The sequence below is a fragment of the Scophthalmus maximus genome, chromosome 1 (genome assembly GCF_022379125.1).
Source record: "Scophthalmus maximus strain ysfricsl-2021 chromosome 1, ASM2237912v1, whole genome shotgun sequence".
NCBI classification, from domain to species: Eukaryota; Metazoa; Chordata; class Actinopteri; order Pleuronectiformes; family Scophthalmidae; genus Scophthalmus; species Scophthalmus maximus.
This window is the reverse complement of record NC_061515.1, coordinates 17,014,293-17,037,067: the sequence shown is the minus strand read 5'-3', so window position 1 is coordinate 17,037,067 and position 22,775 is coordinate 17,014,293. Positions and strand designations below refer to the sequence as shown.

Here is a 22,775-nt window from a genome sequence, read left to right as displayed (position 1 = left end):
TCTATTTGCTGCAGAAGACTGACTTGACATTAATGAAGAGCATGAAGTAATAGTAATATTCAAGTAGTTGGCTCTTCTATGAGGATATTTTTTGGTGGTTAAATTAGGCGAAACCTGGGGGGTCTCCAATCGGGAACTGGACACATTCCACCATTATCCCATCACAGTTAGCTCAACTGATCATAGAGATTGTCTTTTTATTTTTTTTTTAAATGACAATTTGTGAATTTTAAACTTCCTCATTGGAAGCACTCAAATTTATCTTCTTGTTGAACAAACTGACTCTGGGTAGAACAACAGTTTTGGAATCTTTTTTTCTTGTTTGTACAATAAGCTCACAGGTAAAAGACTCTCTTCATTACAAGTTGTTGACACGCAAAAAACAACGAGGACAAATCGTCCAGTGCTTCTCGCGTTTCCTCTTTTTCTTTGGTTTCCTCTTGCTAGTTACACCTTGTTAATATTTTGAGGAAGCCTGTTGTTTGTAAAAACATGAACGTAAAACACAAGCAACATTCTCCTGCACACAGTAGCAGGATCATCTCTCTCTAAAATGTTTGCTTGCTTGGTTTTTGCACAAGTCTGTGCATGTACCTGTTCATATGAATGCCATGAGTGTTTGTGTCCCTGTGTGTATATATCTGTGGCGAATGCTGCCCAGCCGCAGGCTCTGCATTACATTATTCAACGGCCTGGGCCTCTCAGCACACACTCACAGGGAACCTAAACAAAGGAAAAGAGAAAAATAAGACAGCAAAAGCAGAAGTTGTCCTCCCGAGTTCTGTGAAATAGGGAAATCACCCAGCTTACAAAACAAAAGGAATACGAGAAGTAACGTCCATTTGCATTGGCATTTGTACGATGGCTTGTTGCAAGGGATGCCCGAGGCTTAATAGTCGCAGCCACAGTAGTTGTGGGTGTGTACCACACATACACAAGCACACACACACACACACACCTGGGTAAATATACAGTCCTTACAGGAAAAAAAAACAATGTGTCTTTCGTGTTTATGTTTTTCCAGTGAGCTGTATTGTACTAGGCAAAATTGGCCTACTAGACCTAATAACAGAAAAAAAAATCAAAAGAATAAGTCTAAATATCATGTCACTGAGGATGTTATTACTCATTAGAAGTGCATTAGTCATCTGTGGATAAAAAGCAGAGCAAATACTACAAATAGTAATGCTTCTGCTGTTACAAAACGGCCTCTCAATGTCACTGCCCCAAGTGAACAACCAACATCCCGCTCATGTTTATGGGGATGCGCTGAAAAGGTCAGCTCAGTTTATCGTTGGTGCGTCAAATGGAGAGCTCCAGGTTTAGTGTAGCTTTAAACATGTGCGCCTATTGTCTCTGTGTGTGTGTGCGTGCGTGATGAAGTTATTACTGTCAGTGTAAATAGAAAGAGACAGCAACTGGCAGTGTTTTTGATTTATCATTATTTCACCGCATGTGTCCGGTGACATCAACACAAACGGCTGTACCACCAGTGGACAAAGACGCACTGTGGATTAAAAACTGAACATTGCAGCTGACGACAATACCAATTACAGCTGCTATTGTAGCATGAACAACCTATTGAATACGATCCAAAACCCTTTTGACTCATTACCACCACACTGTCACACCAGCAGCCCCTGTTGTTCCCTATTATATACGCTCCCTACAAAACAACAGTGTGTGTTTCTACACCAGTCAGTGAAAAAAGGGGGAACGCTGACAGAACAGAAGCAGCTGATTATGGTTAGTTCACAATTTTTAGTGAGAGAAAAAAAAGGTCAAATGGATAAGCAGCCTAAACATGGGTGGCAACTAGTAGTTTTAACTTATAAAACCCTGGGACCCATACTAAGAACAAAGTTTAATATACCCAAGGATATGTTTTCATTATCTGACGTGAACCAAGCTGGTCATTAATTCTCAGTCAAACCCACCGTGATGTCACCCTTTAGCATTTTGACCATCGCCATTTTGGATAATGCTAGCTGCCAATCAGACGCACCAATGCATATGGTGCTTCATCGTCTATTTTACCATTTTAACATCATGATGTATTGAAGAAGACTTGAAACTAGAGATCAAAACCATAAACTCCACATCGTTATTTTATGATAGACTTCTATAGTTCTAAAGTTTTTATTTTCTATTTATCCACAAATATTCTCATGTTGTTCCAAGCTGCAGTGACGAGAAAGATGTAAACATTTAGTGTGATTAACTCTCCCTCTGTTTGTTAGAAGACCAGAGTAGACACTTGGAAAGTCTGGCACAGCAAAATGATTCCACTCCTCTAGAAAAATAATCTGTAGTTATTATTATTTGTCAATTTACGGTTAACTCTTTTGTCCCCATCTGGATCATGTAGAATGATGACTGTGGTTTTTCTAGTGATCTGATTGGTCAGTAGTTGACCAATTTGGTTTTGGTCCGTTATCTGATCCGTCACTTGGTTTTGAACCATTATCTCAAACTTAACCGGTTCAGGTTTGCGGTTCAGCACAAGTTACCCTAGTGATTTATTCCACGGTAGTACTGAAAAACCATAAGTTGCCTCGATTATTACAAATCTTGCTTTGTAGTACAAGCCCCTGGGCTAAAGTTTAGTAAAGACTACCAAAACAACACTTTGCTCTCTTTATTAAAAAAAAACAACGTAGCGACTATTTTCAGAATTTCTACTCTTAGCAGCCGTATGTCAAATAAGAGAAGTGAGCGCTAACAGCGTTATTGTATCCAATACCTTGCTCTTTTTTGGATGATGGCTGAAACTACAAAACATCCACACACTTATCTTTTTTTCTCTAAAGGGCTGAATCTGCAAATCACATCGTAATATTTTTGACATCATGGGAGTGTGTGTTTATCCTGAGCAGTGACAAATCTGCTGTGCCACACAATGAACCACACTTGGTTGTTTTCCCCTGAGCCGCACAGACTGACAGAGGGTATTAGAGTGACAAACAATACTGACATCGTCTTTCAAAGAGTGTCTGCTTTTCATGGATTCTCACTTCTTTACTATTTGCTGTTTTGTTTGATTTTTGGTTCATCATTGTTTATCTTGCTAGTCCTTCACGAGAGGAAGAGGAGACGGAATATATCCATTAAAGCCAGTTTTTTGTAAGATAAGAGTTGCCAGCTTGAAACCGAATCCATGGAGTTTGTGAATAAATCAAACCTTGTGTTTGCCCGCATTACTGGAGCTCTCTCTGACATGTGGCCTCCTCTGACATTCAAACAGAGAGTAGGAGAATCACTGCTGCTTTCTAGTGGCAGCAGAGAATAATGGTCTGATGAACTTGAGATTGGATAATGTGCCATAAGCCGTGACAAAGTGAATAGGCGTGCTAATATCAACATTCAATCCTTCCATCAGCAGAATAAATAACTGTGAAGGATGAGGAGGGAAGATATCTATTTTTCAATCTTTCACCTGTGTCATTGAATGATATGCAAGATTGTGTTAATCAGGCTTTGTTTCTCTCCCCCAACCTCCTCTGGGTGTCACAGTGATGAGGAAGCCTCCTACTCGGATTTCTATCCCATCATCCCTGCTGACCTGATGTCTGTCAAAGAGATCCTAAACGACTTCCCCCACCACAGGACATGGTGAGGCATAGATTACACACTTTATTAGGAGCACCTCTAGGTCAGGAGTGATATGGATCATATTGATATATATTTTTACTTGATGGAGTAATCTTTAATGGATGAAATACCAGACAGGGAGATCTATTTTGCAACAAGTTGATGGGGGGGGGGGGGGGGGGGGGCGTGGAATATCAAATATCGCCAAAAAGCAAAATGGCTCATGGGTATGCTACAATGGCTTAAACCACCCTAGATAGGGACAGATACAGCAGAATAATCATTATTACAAATTGAAGGTATTATATATCTCCCACCCCTTACAAGAACAATGTTGCTAGCAGCCTACAAATGTGGTTCACATTGTCGGTAGGCAGCCTATCGGCATAGAACTTGCAATTAAATTAAAACACCAAACAAGCTGTACCACCCAACTGGCAACTTAAGTGATACAGAAGTTTAGATAATTAGATTTTTATTTTTTACTTTTAATAGCAGAAATTCACAACAGTAAATCAATGACAGGATGGGACATATGCAGATCTCCATCTGTCCTCTCCATCCCAATCATCATCAATCTCTTCACTTTACTTGAGAAAGAGCAGTGGATCAAGTTTCACTGGTGCTTTTCCCTGCAAGCTATTGACAGCGTGAAAGCCTTTATGACAAGAGAGAAGCTCAATAAACAACGGAAATCTTCTTCTTCACTCTCGTCTGTCTGTAAGAGGCCAGCTGGGGACTTGCCCCATCATTTGCCGTTCCATGTCATGAAGCCTATAAGCCATAAGAATTCGACCGAGTCATCCAGCAGAGCCCAGTTCAGTATATATGAAGAGGAGGAAGAGGTGTCACGTTCTACTAGAAGAAAGTAGAGCCGAGATAATAGTTCAGATATTCAGAAAACTATTCTATTCATGCAAAGATGCCACAAATTTTTTGTTTTTCAAAAATGTGGTAATGTGCTGCTTTTTGTCTCGCATCACAATGAATTCAACGAATTTGGGATTTGGACTATTAGGTTTCTATTAAGTGTCTTAGGATCATGTTTCAAGGACAGGATTACAGCTCATCTGTCATGAGGAAGATGCCATATATCTTTAAAATAAAATAAAACAAGTCTTAGAACAGGAAGCCTCTTGTGACATAATTTGCTCTACCAAAATCCCTTTTTTTACTGTAGGGACATCTTGTCCGGTCTGGGTCACACAGTGTCTGTGCTGGGACGCAACACCACCAATTTGCAGGATTAGTGGCAGCCTCTTTCGGGTTCTCAGATTCATCCAGGACCAGATTGGACTCTTGTTGGGTCAAAGAGGATTTGACCTCTCGAGTGTGTGCGACTCCTTCATCAGTGCTAAAAATAACAGACATATCCCTCTTCAAGCAATGAAAGGATCCTTTGGCTGGGAAGCGGCTGCCAATAGAAAATACATGGATGGACCGAGGTCACAATGAGAATTCCAGACGAAACTATAGGCAAGGAGGGAAAGTGAAAAGTGCAGGAAGTCATCAAGGGTGAAATCACACCCTCTTGAAAGACAAAAACACATCTGACAGTAATGAGCCTCAGCTGTAGCAATGTGGCCCTGCCAACTTAGCATCTCATTAGGTGCCCTCTCCCATGCCACTACCAACACAACCCTCCATCTCATCGACAACCGTCTATCCCGTCCACTAACGTGCTCAGCTCCGGTTCATCAGTCTTGTCTCAACTTCAGATTTTTCCAAGGTCAAATCCTTCTGAAGAGCAGTTTATCCACCAAACCTCAATTCTTCACATGTCTTATCCCCCCTCAGACGTACCGAGACAGATATAGTGTGGACAGATATTTTAGGCTGAAAACCTAATGAGGCAGAAAGTGATTGACTCCTCCCAGGATAAGAGAGGACGGGCGGAAGGATGAAGTTGAGAGCTCTCGAGGATTGGCACAACATTTAGTTCCGAGACGCGGGAGCATGACATTTGTTCTGATTTGTGTGGATATATATGTGCTCAATCTTTTGGCGCTGGCATGTGTGGCTCCAGTTGCGCATTAGTGTCTGACTCACATAATGGTTTCAGCCACCATCTTCTCCTCGTGGTTAAACATTTAAATCATGCGGCTGACTCATGCACGCCAGCTTTCTCTTGGCAGGAAGGGTTTGCTGTTCTACACACCAAAAAGAAATATTAAAATTTCCATTTAGAGGAATAATTAAGCTATAAACCCTTTCACACCGGCTGATGTGACGTGTTCCAGTGGCTCATTCCCTTAAGGCTTAAGATCTCTGAGGCCACGGAGATTAAAGCCACCAACAGGCACACTTAGCTGAACGCACCCGTGGCAGAAAAAGTCAAAACTGTGCTTCGTGGGTACATGCATGTCTGCACATGCATCTAAACATGTGTCTGTATCTATTTGCATGTTTATTCATGCCGTATGTGCATCACTGAATTATCACAAGTATTTATAGGGCCATCCGAGCTCTGGTGGCCATCAAAGCTCACAGAAGTGTTTGTGAATATTTAAGATGCTGTCTCTCTTTGTTGTGGCAATGTGTGTGTGAAGTACGTGTTCAAATAATTAAGCCCTGGGGAATGTCGATCAAAAGAGGGTTCAGGATACACACCCCTCAGGTGATGAGGTAGGGGAGTGTTAAAATGCAACATTTAAGTCAGGCAAAATTGATGATAGTGTATGTCGGAGTGCAAAAACTTCCATGCATGCATGTACAAAATCCATATGTACATGCATGTGTGAGTCCATGTAGATATGGATATATACATAGCTACAATACATTGTGGTTTAACAGCCTTTACAATCAGCTCTGGGATTCACCGTGTGGCTTAACCAGAAACAAGCATGAACCTCAGTCAACAGTTACGACTGTGGCCGTACTTACAACGCCACCTTGATGAAAAAAAAGAAAATCTTCTGAGTGAATAGACTGTCATCGCTATCTGCCATCTCCATGACAACAAACTTGATGAAAGAGAAGACAAGGATGTCACCCAGCCGGCGACGCAGCATCACTTTGATCTGTCCACACCTGAAGTATTCCAGGACCGGGAGAGATGTGAGAGAGTACCCCGCTCTGCAACTCCTCACATCAGTGTGAATCAGCAGTGGCAGCGACGCTTGATATTCCCCTCTTAAAACACTAAGTTCTCAAAACCTTTAAACATGTGATATGACACGTAGGTATAAATGGAGCAGCATGTCGCAAACCTCATCACTGAGTCGTTTAAATGCCAAGCTGCCAAATATATTCATCTGTAAATAGATTTGGACAGAGTGAAAGGTTTAGTTGCCAAAATAGGAAAAAGAATCTATGTAAGATTGCTATTTTTTCCTTTACAGATTCATCCCACGTTTTTTTTCACAACATGATCAAATGTTCAGATTGCTGTCTCTGCTCTTGTCACCTCCTCTGATGGAGGTACGGGTTGTTTTGACTGGTTGTCTGGCCTCAATTGAAAACATTTTTTTTTCTGAAGAAGCAGAACACATTTCAAATGTGCATATTAACTTTAAAAAACAATTGTTCAACATTATTATTTAGGCTTATTAAATGATACTTTGGATCTCTCTGCATCCACCCTCCTCAGCTAAAACAAGTAGGTATGATTACACAAATACATTAAAATTTGTGCTTTGTGTTACACCAGGGACATTCTGAAGGAAACACTGGCTACTGATGAAGAGTATCACAGAGACAAGTGGACCCTGTTTGGAAACGAGGCTGAGAAGTTGGAGATCGGTGTGATCAGGAGCCAGCATGTGTTGCGCACACGGATCAACAAAATGGCCCTACGCAAACAGGTAGCCACTGTGCACCAGTGGAGATTAATTATTGGAAAGAAAACTTGCTGCATCTTGTTTCACTAATATATAGTTGAAAATCACTGATTAATATATATTTTATAATTAACTGCATAATAAGAGCATGCACTTTTCGGTATGAAAGCATCACCTCAGTGTTATGTCGTGTTCTACACAATTGACCACGCATAACAAACCAAATTTCATTTGCTTCCATTCTGATTATTGTTTTCATATGTGAGCTTGTGTTTTGGATGAAAATTCCCTTCCGTTTGGTAAATGAAACCTTTTACATTACTTACTTACTTACTTATCTGTCAGTAACAATTCCTTTTTTCATCAAGTTATTTATATACATGGGATGAAGACTTAATTCCAATCTTCAAGATTCCCTATTTGGCCTTGGTAAAAAACGACGCATAATTAGACATTTGCCTTTCTAACTGCACTGAATGAGACATTCAGAGCGAGTGACTCAGAAACTAAGAGAGACTGTATACTATGAGGGTTTTTTCTTTGTAGGCTTTGTAAATATTTGACTAGGGTATGATTGTAAATAATTTAGAGTAATTTGGTGGAAATAGGTGTTTATAGCTGCTAAATTTGTACTGTTAATTATTAGCAGTTGAATAAGGGGTGGGAATTAATAAGCTTTTGCTTCTGTTCTGATTATTGTTTCATATGTCAGCTTGTGTTTTGGATGAAAATTCCCTTCCATTTGGTAAATGAAAATTACTTACTTACTTACCTGTCAATAACAAATCCTTTTTTCAACAAGTTATTCATATTAGGGTTGGCGATATGGCTGAAAACTGTATCACGATATAAGTGTTTCATATCGGTCGATATCGATGATTATCGATCATTTTTATGACCTAAGAAACACAAACACGAGCCAACGACATGGCGCAACCAAACGTGATACTGTTACATGATTGGCTATTAGGCGTGTCACTCCATACGTTGCTAGGTTCCACAGGACGAGTACCGGCGTATCTAGCGGCCAGCGTAGCTAGCGGCCGGCGTAGCTAGCGGCCGGTGTAGCTAGACTCTTTGCTCCGGTTTCTTCCAACGAGGAATTTTTTTTTTTCGAAACGTTCTATCGAACGCATTTTCTATTGATATTGATTACGTGTCTATCGCGATACATATCGTTATCGTTTTATCACCCAGCCCTAATTCATGTACATGGGATGAAGACTATAATCCAATCTTCAAGATTCCCTATTTGGCCTCGGTAAAAAACAACGCATAATTAGAGATTTGCCTTTTTAGCTGCACTGAATGAAATACATTCAGAGCGAGTGACTCAAAAACTAAGAGAGACTGTATAGTATGAGGTTTTTTTCTTTGTAGGCTTTGTAAATATTTGACTCGGGTATGAATGTAAATAATTTAGAGTAATTTGGTGGAAATGGGTGTTTATAGCTGCTAACTTTGTACAGAGTGGGAATTAATAAGCTTTGGCTTCCTCCTGCTCCTTTTTGGACATATATGATTTATTTATTTATAATGTTGTTTAGGATGTCATGATTCTACCCCCATGACCTAGTCTTGTGCTTCCATTTGTCTTTGTTGGTTCGCCTGTGATATTCCCCCAGTCTGCTCCTGTGCCTTGGTTCTCTGGTTTGTCTTACATTTTGATCTCTAGTGATTGATTTGGTTATTTCTACCTAAAAGACTATGTCTCTTTCTCTTTTTGATAATTCAAAATAGTGTTTTTTTTTTCGCTTTGCATTTTGGGTCCTGCTCCTTTTCAACCAGTGACAGTACGACTCGACCAAAAAATGGACTCGGCAGAGAGTGGCATTCTGGTGGAAGAGTTTTTTGATGCGTCATGAAAAGTCCAGGGACTTTTTGAATATCTGCAGCTGGCCTAAAGCATTGAACAGAAAGTCACCATAAGGACTTTGATGCAGCATTTGGTCAAATCAAGACCATGGCTTGTGGAGTGGTAACCCCAATTAAAAAGTAGTTTGGACACCTCTGTGGCTGGTGGCCTCCAGCCAACCTCCACGTCGGCTAGCATCGGGGTTCCTAGTCTGCAGCTGGTCTCCACGTCAGCAGGCCTGCGGCTTGCTTGCCTCCAGCCAGCCTCCACGTCGGCTAGCATTGGGCCTGCTAACCTCCTGCCTTCTCCTTTTTCTGCGTCGGAGCTCCCTGCCAAAGCCTGCTCCTTGTCTTCAGTTGGTGGGCGGATCGACACGTCCCTCGTCGATGGTCTGGTCGACCTCTGCTCCTCGGCACCAGTCGGTGGCCCGATCGACACATCCCTCGTCAGTGGTCTGGATGACCTCTGCTCCTTGTCGCCAGTCGGCGGGCCGATTGACACGTTGCTGGTTTGGCCGACCCCTCCTCCTTGTCTTCAGTCGGTGGGCCGATTGACACATCCCTCGTTGGTGGTCTGGCCCCCCCTCCTCGTCTCCAGTTGTTGGGCCGATTGACACATCCCTCGTCAGTGGTCCCTGAGAATTGCTATGCCTGCCTGTACGGCCTACGAGCCATACCCAGAACTGCAACGCCTGCCTGCACGGCCTCCGGGCCATCCCCCAGAACTGCTATGCCTGCCTTCATGGCAACCCGACCTCCAGGTCATCGTGGATCCCCCTCCACCAACCCTGTTCAGTGTAACCTCTTTGTATTGTTGAGCCGTCTGGAATTCGGGAGGAACTGTCATAATTCTGCCCCCATGACCTTTGTTGACTTTAAGTCTTTTTGTTTTCTTTATGGACAGTTATTCTTGGTTTAATTAACACTTGTTGATTTTGATTTGATTATTTCCTTGTCGTACTTTTCCTTGTGTATTGGTTATATTAGTTTTAAAGTCCCTTTACTTGTGTTGCTTCACTTCTTTTCCTGTGTCTTGTATCTGGTTTCTTTGCTCTTCCTGTGTCTCCTGCCCCTGTGATTGTCTGCACCTGTTCCTAATGTGTCTCACCTATGTTCAATTTGCCCCGCCCACCTTGTGTCTATTTAGTCTTGTGCTACCCTTTGTCTTTGTTGGTTTGTCTGTGATATTCCCCCAGTCTGCTCCTGATATCTCCTGTGCCTTGGTTCTCTGGTTTGTTTTAGATTTTGATCTCTAGTGATTGATTTGGTAATTTCTTCTTAAAAGACTGTATCTCTCTTTTGTTTTTGATCATTAAAAGTAGAGTTTATTTTGCACTTTGCATTTTGGGTCCTTCTCCTTTTCAACCCATGACATAGGCCACTTTAAAAACATTTTGTTTTGTTTGTTTTTGTATGCAATGTCTCACTTGCTTTTTTATTTTAATTGTTCAAAAGAAAGACGTTTAATCAACTGATTGAAATTATTAATGCTTTTTTCCAGATGGTAACTAAATATATGTATTTTCAAACTTTCTCAAGTGCATCACCACCATCAGATAATTTGGTTGATGTACAGAATATATTTCAGTATGTTACTTTTAATCTTATCTGCAGAAACTACTATTTGTGAAGTCTCTTTCCTGCATCTTCCTTTGCCTCCAGGTGGAAAAGAAGGCAACTGCCCACATTAAATACCTGGAGCATCTGAGTCAGAAGGTCCCAGACTTTCCAATCCCACTCAGGGCTCACACCGTCTGGGAGGGCATGACCGTCCAACTCTGCTGTACCGTCCAGGGCTGTCCACCCCCGAAGGTCACGTGGTAAGAAACTTGAAGTCTCCACAGCACTGGCTTAAATATCACAACTGCAAAGCCTTTAAGAAATTACAAAAGTCTTATGGGCAAAACTTAGAACTTTCATGGCACTGGAAAGTTATCATCTCTACGAGTTATAAGGAAGGAAGGAGGCAAATTAGACAACTGTATATGCAATTGGCTGAATATACAAACAGAGTCAAAGTCCATGAACTTCTTGCAAAAACACAGTAATGACACCACAGTTCTGAAACATGACTCAAATATCAACCTCCATATTAATATGAAATCACCTGCGTTGATTCAGGCAACGTGCCAAACTGTCAACCTTGATACTTGAGCTGCGGTGAGACTAGCTGATGAAAAGGCTGTGCGCTCAGTATTCATGAAGCTCAGCTGAGATATTGCTAACCTGCAGCCTGTTGGTTTCACCACCCGACATGGCATCAAGCTCGATGAGCAGCAAACGGCTGCTCTCGACGATGGTGCCGCACATGGCACAGTGAGGGATCAAAGGCTGGCTGACATAGGATTTGTGAAAGATGTGCACGAGTGACCAGGGGGAAAGTGTAGCCTGTTGATCACTTTTGTTTCGATATTCATTTTTTAATCTATTCTTTTACCTCAGGTATAAAGATGGTGCGCCACTGATATTGTCTGACCAACCGTGGAATTACAGCCTTCAACAAAAATTTGGTCTGAACTCCTTGGAGATCAGAAGGTAAGTCACAAGCTCAAATCCCCAATTAAGGCCCCAGTATGTAATTTTCTGGTGGCATCTGGTGGTAAAGTTTCAAACCACAACCAATTGAGAATCCGACAGGGGACACTTTATGGTGGCGTACTGCTGATTCCATTTCCAATTTTCCGGCAGTGCTAAAAATTCAACGCGAGTGCGACGTATTCTGGAACGTTTTGTTCAACCATATTCAACACGACGTAGCAAACATGGCTACTTACACAGAAGTCAGGTCAACCTAACGTCACTATATTTAACTCATTCAAAGTTGACAAAGAAACATTGTTTTTTGTTGCAGGTGATTATACATATATGAACACATAGTTAGGACAATATATTCAATTTCTGTGAATAAGTTATGCTTAGTATTACACTTTAACTTTAAGGTTAAAAAACAATCTATGTGGAGAAATCAATGTGTGTTACAATTGAAAAAAGAAGAAGAAAAATATAACATTATCAAAGTTTTAGGAAGCTGGTGGGTAAGGGAATGATGTTATTAGATAAAATATGGCTGTCAAACTGAAAAATAAATGCTGTTTTTTTTTCTTCTCCATCACATTATCTTGGGGGTAATTTGACAGCCAAAACAACAGTTAAGTAGGTTAGTCATGGAAAAAAATATTTATTGACGGCTGCAGCTCTGCAACTCGACAGAAACATCAACTTTCACAGGCAAATATGTAACATGCTGTATCGTCCACAAAAGGTGCTCTCCTGATGATGCAGGCCAGTACAAAGTGGTGGCCAAGAGTACCCTGGGTGAAGCCACCACCTTTGCAACACTCGTGGTGAACTGTGAGTAGGTTTCTTGTTTCATATCAGATCCACCTTGTGATGGATTACAATACTAGTCCGTCCAGATGAAATACTAGAAATACTTTGTACTTTAAAGTTGTAATTTGACAGTCATATCAGTTAAACAGGGAATCTGAGGAGCAAAGGGGGGAGGACGAACAACATTCACACTGATCCAACAAAACTTCTCACACACACACACACATACACACACACACACACACACACACACACACACAAACACACCATTCAAAACTTCATACAGTGATGACACCGCCCCAGGTGGCTTTGTTGTATAGGCAAGATACACGTTTAAGCATAAACAGACAATCCTGCTTCCTAAGTCATTGTGTCCTAAATTACTAATAAAATAGAGTTTTACAGCTTGTGGTGCATTTTAAGCTAACTAATTTCCACTCCCTACTCATGAAACCACAAAATGTCACTCTTGTGTTTTCTGTTCAGATATAAATGATTAAAGATTTGGACTGCAACTCTGAGGAGTTGACTGTAAAAAGAATTTTAAAACGGTGCAGCTTTTAGTCTAAATATTATTTTACTATCTACCTTTTATATACACACAACAGTTTGCATAGAAGAAATGCATTCGTGATTATCAACACAGCTGAGTGTTTTATGCTGCATTTAATTAATATTCAAAGTGTCCTGAATGAAACAGGTTTTAATTAGGTTATTACATTATTCCATGTTGAATTTTGATTTGCACATGCAATAATTACACTGCATCCTATGGGATAATAATAATAACAATGTCATTGTACTGAAATCAGTGACAATATTTATACACACACAACAATCCCAATCTACACGACCAAGAAGGTTTATGGACAAACTTCAGGGACTATCTAAACAGCAAAAGTGAGCACTGACGAAACCATGAAGCACGACATTTTTCCTCAAAGAAGCAACAACCACAGAAGCGCGTCCTGGTGACACCCAGCTGCTGATTCATGCAGATGCACGTGTGCAGCAACGTAATGACAACATAGCCGATGCCGAAACGAAATATTAAAAATAACACTTGACGCTTTACTCACCATTTGCTGAAGTTTCTCGGGAGTGTCTCGGGGACAACGTCCTTCCACAGCCAGCTGTGCTCCTGCGCGATGAAGGCCACCTGGTCTTAGTTTTCTTTCTTTTTTTCCACTGAAAATGCTCTTGAGTCCAAAGTGTAGAAACACACACTTTCTTAACAGTATATTCTAGCGAGTTTCTGTCCTTATTTCCTCACAAGGTGGCGCTTATTCTGTTGACACGGTGAATAGATCTCGTTAGTTGAAAAACCTGTCCCCGCATTAATTAAAGGTTTGAGTGTTACCTTCATGGCTGCTTCGACATCTGAGCTCCCTGCTGCTGCGAGCGTACACGTTTGAGTCCAGAGAAGAATTTAATGTAAACTAAAATTTACATTTAGTTCTATTCATTTTATTTAGCTGCTCAGAGAAGTAACCCTAACCCTTGCCTATAACGTCGGAGTCATCATAAAGGTATCCCAATGTTAAATTGCATTTGATTTTTTGTTCATTAGTGATTCGAAGCGTAACGGGCCACACTTGAATTGACGGATGTAAATGTTTACAAGAACCAGGAAGTACAATGTTGATGTGGATTTACAAAATGAAGCTAAGCTAAGCTAAAAATTGAACCCTCTGTTTAGTCTGTACTTGGGAATATTTTGAAAAAGTAAATTGGCCGAATTCGTTGCTAGCACTCATTGTTTGCTATGTACCACTGAAACGACGGACAACTATCACTTAATTACTTAGATACTGAAGACAACGTAAAGACGTGATAATTCTCAGGCAGGTTCTGCAGTCACAAGGAGAGTCTTTTGTCTGTGATTTCTTTACGCGTGTTCATTACTTGAAACCTAATTCTGTCATTGGAAAGTTTCAAACTCCCTAAATATAATCCCTGTGTTCAGCTTTGATTGAGTGATGGTGATAATATTTAAACACAAACTGTGGAAATCCAGCACTAAGGGTTTTTTCTGTCAATTTATATATTCAGCCAACAGTAATAATTTACTTATAACGATGTGTAATGTAAAAAATAAATAAGTAAACAAACTTTTTTGAGGGCCGCCTCTATGCAAGGGACCATGGATACTTGGGTCCATGATAAGCAGTAACAGAAATAGATGGATGGGTGTTCCACGGATTTTATGTCCAAAATCTAAGCTAAATGCTGATTTTCATTTAGTGTTTTATAGAAGAGGTGGGTCACCTGCATTATGGATAAAATCCCTGAAATTATTTAGCTTTTATGAAACTAAACATGAGCCTTGAAAATTAATAAATTGAAAAAATTAAAATGTGCCTGTTGCCTAGTCAGTGTTTCACTGGTTCATTGATTATTAAAGATTACAACCTTGTCTATTAATTTTCCAAATACTGTGCTAGAAAATAAGATCTCATCTCGTTATTATGACAAATACTGTATAATCACAATCATTTTTGTAGTGACAACTTCAGAGCTGTCAAGGCTTTGACTCCATGTCAATAAATAGACTAATGATTGGGCAACTAGCTTATCCCATATAGGTGTAGATATCAAATAGGTATAAATATGTCAGCCAATAAGTAAAGAGATTTTTGCAGTACAGAAATACAGAATGTTTGAGATAAGACAGGAGCAAGGGCACTGATAAGTTTATTGTTCTGCTCTCAACCTTCTCACCTGTACAGATCTTGACCACAATTCTCAAATCTCAAAATCAAATTTAAAGGATTTTCAAAACAATACATCAATATATTGTTGGATGTTCTCAATCAGTTTGGATATTTATATTGGAAATGGCCTCAAAATCCCAATATGGCGTTAAAATTTCATCAGACCTCCATTAATGCCCTCAGGGTGCTGACACTGTCTTTGCCAAATATGATCAGACCTCTCCCTCTTCCAAATGTCTCCCATCTTTCTTTTGTGAAGTCAGATATATTTTCCGTTTCCTATAACCCTAACCCCAAAGTTGAGCATTTATGGTTTGGTTGCTATTTTCAGTTGTCTGCACCCCATGGCAAAGTATCGTTTTCCACCCCCATCATCCTTGCCTCTATTTAATTATGATATTTGCTGCGAATCAACAGCACTAAAATGACCAGGAAAGACAGATCCCATTGCAGCACTCATGCATAATGAATTCCAATGAGGGCAGTTGGTGTTTGTGGTGACTAATAGCTGCTACAGTAAGCATCATCACCTTACAGTGCTGTGGCAGAAAAATTCATAAGAATAATGTTGTTTTTTTTCCTTTGCTCTTGTCAAATGACCCACCCTTTCCTGAATGCTTTTGCTGCAGTGCAACGCCGTAGATCAATAAGGTGGTCAATGAGACACTTGAAGGCTTTTCCTTGCCATCTATATTTCATGGGAAGGGGAGGGATTGTTAAAAATACATTAAAGGGAGTATTAGATTGTGACTAGCATAAATGTGTCATTGCCAGGTTTTATTTGTGTGCTGTCTCTCTCAATCTCTTCTCTCCTCCAGTTTCACAATATCATTCTCTCTCTGTTTCTGTCTCCGTCTCTGACCCTCCCTGCCTTTCCTCCGATCTGTCGTGGCTCTGTCGCGCCGCGATTCAGCATATCAAGGAGCCGTGGCCGGTTCAGAGAGCTGGCAGACCCAAGGTAAGTTTCACGCCAAGGCCCTAATGAAAAGTGTCCCCTTTAATTTTCTCTGCCACCCTTTGAAGTTCTCCCCTCCACCAGTAAACGAGGGTGGGCTGGGTGGCTTTGAAGACTGCGACTCCACACTCTGCACTGCTGTACATGCTGCACCTCATAAAGGGAGATATGGATGAGTTGAAAGGGAGCGGTGCATTAAAGGTGTTTGTTTGCCGTGGCAGTTAATGATCCTGTGTGGGTGTTTTCCGTGTCCATGGAAGTAGGAATGTAAGTAAGATGGGGGATAGTTGCTATAGGGATAGAAAGACCTGCATCCAAATGAGCAGACATGACAGTCATGTAAATTACATATCAGGGACAGCAGGGGATTTATTCCGTTTTGCTCCGAGCTGTGGAGCATCTTCTATTGGCTGTTGCACTCTTTGGCATAGATTATTCTCTGCCATGTGCAAGGATGAGGACATTCTCAGCCAGATCTTGCTCAGTATCTGATCATGCTTGCTTGTGCCTGGTACAAATTTGTGATGGATGCTGCTATTCATCTTTGAATTAAGACGCTGTTTTCAACCGGAAGAAAATAGTATGTAATGGCTTAGGACTGTTGTCTGTTAGAGGCAAGGGCAGAAGCAGTTTGATGTTGCCATGGTGCCCAAAATCTCAGGGTGGATGGAAAGGTCAGCAAAGCATGAACATTTGATGGAGGAGAAGGCTGTTCACATCCTAATCTGCAGTCAACACTGATTTCTTTTGACAGTGAACGCAACACCTAACCAAGTTTTTTTTTTCATGGCCATGACTGTTCCCTTTACTTAAACCAAACCAAGATCATGTGTTAACCTTAATCCAATATTTGCTTAAAGAAAACCCAACTGTTCTGGTTCACCACAATTATTAAAACAATACATTTTTGTGCCCAACCAAAACTGAAATCATTTTTGTAAATGTTCTGTCCATTTATGAGAGACTAACCAAGTGATCTAGGGGCACCAGCTCAAAACAACAACACGGTTGCTCCCGTAGAAGTGCTGCGTAGGTCCCAGTCTATACAATCACCACACACTTTTAAAGTCGTAATCATTTTTGAATTCATCTTCATCAGCTTGTAATGGTATCAGAGCCTGTTTTTTTTAATTTAATAGATAACTTTTTATATGGAGCAGATTATATTTCCCAACATGAATCCCTCAATGTGCAACCAGTGCAGCTGTGGTGAATCATCATTGAGCTGAGGGAAGCAGGAGTTTGAGAGATTGAATGTTGGGAAACAAATATCTGAGTGGTGTGTTTTCATTAAAGGCTACTATCATCTCTGTGATAATCCACACTGCTAAGCAGAGCAAGATCATTATGAGAAACATGTCACACTATCTCTGCTTCATCCCTGAGAATGGGAATCGACAAGACCTCGTGGCACACACATGTATCTCACTTCCCTACTGCATTGCTTCAGTGACTTGACAAGTGAGAGAATTGTAGCTCAAGGAAAAACTTGCAACAGCAATTGTTCACGTTCACAAAAAAAAAAAAAAAAACAGTAAAAGAATTTCACAACTTGTGTTTTTCTTGATGGCCTCTGATGTTTCCTCCAGGGGATGCCTCTCCCCACTGTCCTGTGTCTCTGTTGGATGAGGCAGAGGGTCTTTCTCTATTATGGCTATGATACTCTGCTTAAGATGGTCTTTTCAGTTAATTAAGCTCCTATGGCTTGCTTTGTTCGGTTTCACTGCCTGTCACTGTGGTGAAAGTAATTGGGTGAGGAAGAACTTGTTACTGGAAAGATTGCAGAGAAGGATGACAAACTGATGTTATAGCACAAACGCACTCGGTGATACAGAGACATCAGAGACCATCTTGATGAGGTTTGGTGACGGATATTGGGAAATGATAAAGAAAGGGGCTCTCATTTTTTATCATGAATCACACATACATTATTCAAGCGTACTGATTCCTGCCTGCCGTTCACCTCCTGCACATCCACCTGTCACACTTCTTTTCCTTTGTAGTAGTCCAAAGTCTGCTCAGTTTCACAGTGCAACATCCACCCAAAATGATTCCTGTCTGGAGCAGTACAGCTGTATCTGGAGTGGACCTGCTTTTTGATATCAGCGTTATCTCTGCCCTGTAGGCTGCGAGTGAGGAAACAGAATACATGCACAGTATACTGATGGAAACTTCTTCTTTCCTCTTTTCTTTTTACTCTGTCTGACACTTTCTACCTCTCATTTCTGCCCCTCCCTTTTTCAATTTTCATCCTCACATCACCTCCCAACTCTGTCCCCCCTCCTCCATCTTTGCATCCTCTCTCCTAGCATCCAACCTTGAGCGGGAGGCCCACTTTGGCACTTCCTTCCCTCCAACATGGGTGAAGGAGGGCGACAGCCTCAACCTGCAGTGCACCTTCACCTCAGCTCTGTTGCCCTTCCAGCAGGATGTCACCTGGTTCAGAGATGGTAAATAGTATAACGGATGCACCACATGAGCTGGGTCATTGGCATTTGAAGTAGGTGCTATAGGTTTTCCCCTGCCTCCCTTTTTTTTTGTTTCATTTTCCAGGTGTACAGCTGCATCAGTCCAGCGCTGTGGACATCAAGGCGGTCGACAATGAGGCCTCCATCACTTTGAGGGCTGCGCACAAGGAGCATGAAGGTGTCTACATGGCCCGGCTGAAGACCTGGGATACAATCCAAGAGCACAGTGCTTTTGTCTACATCACAGGTGGGGACTAACATGAAGGGGTTTCTATTCCTATTTACATTGTACTCCTATTCTGACACTTTTCAACACATTACAATCCACGTGTTATAGAATTTAACACATTTATACCAAAAACATTTTCTTCACAATTTTATGTACACAATCAAATGAAATATATATTTTCCATTGACCCTGGAAGGAAGTTGTTGCAGTGGTAAAGCTATTTGGGATCTACACAAACAAAAATGTGTTTATTTTCAGATGCTACCATTACTACATATTGCAGCTGCATTTCTGTACCGCTCCTTCACTCGCTGCTGTAGGAGCAGGTGATCTTTAATTTATACGCCTGCTCACAGACACACCTCCAAATATTTGCCAGATCACATCAAAAACTCCTCTGGTACTAAACGTCCTTTCAAAGCAGCCTGACAACATGTCTTTCAAGTGATATGCTTCATTCTGAAATGATCCATGTAGTGTTTGGGAGGGTGACATTGAGACCTTTATGAACAGAAATACCTTTGTTTACGAGGACAGAATCTGGATAAACTGTGTTTTGTATGAAACCTCAGCTAAAAATCTGTATTCATCAGATGCTTTAATTTCCTGTCGGCAAACGACCCTGATTCGCGCGGGGGAAATTGTGCCGTCAGTCAAGCTGTTCTGCAGTACCTTTATGTTTCCAGCATGCAAATACACAGCACCGACTTGACTCATCAAACATTAGAAATGTGTCTGGGCATCTCGGCAAGAATGCTTGAGATGTGTGTGTCTCAGTATAATATCAGTGCTCACACATGCTTCAGTGCACCTACACTGCCTCAGTCACAGTATGATGTGAACTGAGTTATTCTGGAGGATAAAGTGGTGCCCATAGGCCAACAAACCATACACCTGCATGCAAAATCAATCTACAAAGTTTTTTGGGGTTTTTTTTCAAACAAAAATCTTGGCTTAGGTCTCTCTCTTGATAGTACATTATTTATATTCAGAAACGCAGTATGTAGGACTGCAACCAATGGTTATTTTCAGTCTTGATCAATCTATGATTTTGTCTATAAAATGTCAGAATACAGTGAATAGTTCCCTTAACAATTATTTGAGAGTTATCTCCTCAAATTTCTCATTATATCCAACCAAAAGTCCAAAATCCAAAGATTTAGATTTAATTTACAATTGTTTTGCATTTGAGAAGCAGGGATGTTTGCTTGAGAAATGACATTTAGTAGTTAAATAGTTACAGATGCTTTTCTGCGAGTCTGTTATTTCCTCTTGTCTAAGTCATCACCTCTCTCTCCAGACTAAATGTTTTAACTTTAAACTTATCTGTAAATTATATACTTTTAAATCCTCCATCAAACGTTTCCCTCCATCATCCTCTCTAACTCTCATCTGTTTCTGTTTTCCACAGTCTTTCCATCTTGCTCATCAATTTTCCTCCTTACTTCTACCTTTGGGATAAGGTCTTTTTTTTCCGTTCCTCATCTTTTTTGAAATAGACTTCCTCTTGTCTGTCCTCAGACGCGTCAGCCGCTGTGCTGGGAGGTCCTGCCTCTCCTCTGTCAGTCCAGGTGTGTGACGTCAACAAGGACTACGTTTTCCTTACTTGGCAGCCGCCAAGCGCCGATGGAGAATCACCTGTGCAGGGTTATTATGTTGAGAGGTGAGGATTAGTCTGTTGAAGTGGCACCTGGTCGTTAAAGTTGATTATTTTTGACCTTGGAAACAGTAGCTGACAACTTCATGCTCATCTTGAGGTCCATTCAGTGGTTGTTGGTCAGCATTTGATCATATCATACAACCTTCCTCAGCAAAAGTTTCCTCAATTGTCACAGAAATTTTAAATACATTTGACTTATGACTTATTTTCGCAAGGTGAGGACGAAAATGTGTCTGAAACGTCCCCGTTTATCCACTTCTCATGATTTTATGATTTTGTCTTTCAGTAAAGCAAGACGTTTAATCAGTGACAGCCTATATATCGTGACAATGCTTGACTGGAGGTTGGGTCAGCAAAGCTGACTGAAACTGAATATTGCTAGCAACTAATGATTAGTTTTGTGATAAATGAATCTGCAAATTGTTTTGATTGATCAACCAACTAATAGCTGTGTGTGTGTAAAATACCAAGAAATGGTGAGAAATGTCCTCAAACCCAAACTGAGATCTAATAATATATTATTGTGACTAATCAGTTGTACAAAACTCAGATATTTACTTTGCTCTCATGTAAACAAGCTGTTTAGATTAAGATTGAAAAAGGAGCTGATTTGTTTTGAATAATCTAATTATTTTCAACATTATTATATATGTCTTATATACTATATCATATATTGAATAGCCAAGCAATCCAAAAATACACATCTTGTTTAATTTACTAATTTCTTGGTTATTGATTTGTCAACTTCTGAATAAAAATATGGATATTATGGCTGATTAAAATGATCCACATGTGCTTATCTGGGAATTTGTTATAGTTTTTTTTTTAATTGGATAATTACTATAGAAACAAAGATAAGAGCCAACATTTATGAAAAGTAAATAGTTTTTAAACTGCATTTGGGCTTTTCATTCCCAGGTATAGTCATTAAATCCCTGACATTGAGATAATGTTGATGTCATCTCCATAAAAAGGCTTATTTTAGATTTGACGCAGAGCAATTTCCTGTATTAAAAGTCCACAATAGACCTATAGTAAGACTATATGGCTGAAGCTCAATCTTGCTCTTTGTGCTGCTTGTGAGGAAATTGGATTAGGGCAGATAAAGATGGCGGTGTTGGCGACCAGCGGTGTTGTAATATCCATTTTGCAGAGTTCACACGAGACGGATGGTATACACGGTAATTATCAGCCCTTAACACTGTGTTAACAGCAGAGTCAAAGACTCCCGCAGGAGAACAGGTGCTGCACTTATCACCCAACACAGATCAATCAGGATCCTCCTGTACGTGCGTGCGTGTGTGCAGCAGCGTATGCTGTTTTTGATAAATGTATTCAACTGTTTGTAGCTCTGTATGGTTTTTGCATATTTTTTTTTTCATTTTTTTTTGGTGTAGAAGAAAAAGTAGAACTCCTGAATGTTAGTGGTTACAGGGTGAGGAAAGAAAAATGTAAGATATCTCCCAGTTCCCTAGCAACCTCTTATTGTTAGAGAACTGCACTATTTTCTGTCTTTGTTTACTGCAAGAGGCAACAGTTTGTTATCAACATTGTATAATCTGGTCACAATTATAGGTCTTGCTGGGGTATTTACTGACTTAGATGTGTTGTTGTGTAGTTTTTTACAATTGCTTTCATAATTTTCTGCCCTGCAGACTGCACAATAAGTGGTTCAAACATCATGAATTTGGTTCTCTTATTCAGATGTCCTTTTTCTTTCTTATAGCATAAATGTTGCATCTGCAGGACTTGATTTATCTCTTTCTTCTCTCTCAGATGTGACCTTGGTCAGGGCGAGTGGGTACGCTGCAATGTGCATATTCAGAAAATGTGCCACTACCCAGTGTTTGGGCTGAAGGAAGGAACTACGTACCAGTTCAGGGTCCGTGCAGTTAACAGGGCTGGAGCAGGACGTCCGTCCAAGGCCACAGAGCCCGTCATCACTGCAGACCCCCTGGAACAAACCCGGGCCATGGGTAACACGTTACACACACGACAGTCCGATCACCATATGAAAAGTTGTGAAATATTAGGTCACCACCGCTACAGAAAACAATAACAACATGACATTTTTGGTTTGTTTTAATTGGGGTGTGAAACTAAAACTGATCAATCAGAATCGTGTCAATTGCCAAGTAGGTTTTCACTTGGTGTGAAAACCAGGAGATCACATTGTATAGTGCAAGTCAAACATG

The 22,775-nt window shown here is 40.6% G+C and overlaps 1 protein-coding gene across 1 annotated transcript in view; it reads left to right on the top strand.

The window, feature by feature from the left end:
* The window catches only part of myom3 (myomesin 3), a 55,452-nt gene that overhangs the window by 6,007 nt on the left and 26,670 nt on the right, over window positions 1-22,775 (top strand). Inside the window, exons 3-12 of the mRNA XM_035604471.2 lie at window positions 3,514-3,612; window positions 7,241-7,394; window positions 10,887-11,044; window positions 11,667-11,759; window positions 12,487-12,575; window positions 16,182-16,226; window positions 18,533-18,673; window positions 18,777-18,938; window positions 20,442-20,583; window positions 22,357-22,556. Of these exons, the coding sequence (XP_035460364.2) occupies window positions 3,514-3,612; window positions 7,241-7,394; window positions 10,887-11,044; window positions 11,667-11,759; window positions 12,487-12,575; window positions 16,182-16,226; window positions 18,533-18,673; window positions 18,777-18,938; window positions 20,442-20,583; window positions 22,357-22,556 (1,283 nt within the window). The remainder of the gene's footprint in view (window positions 1-3,513; window positions 3,613-7,240; window positions 7,395-10,886; window positions 11,045-11,666; window positions 11,760-12,486; window positions 12,576-16,181; window positions 16,227-18,532; window positions 18,674-18,776; window positions 18,939-20,441; window positions 20,584-22,356; window positions 22,557-22,775) is intronic.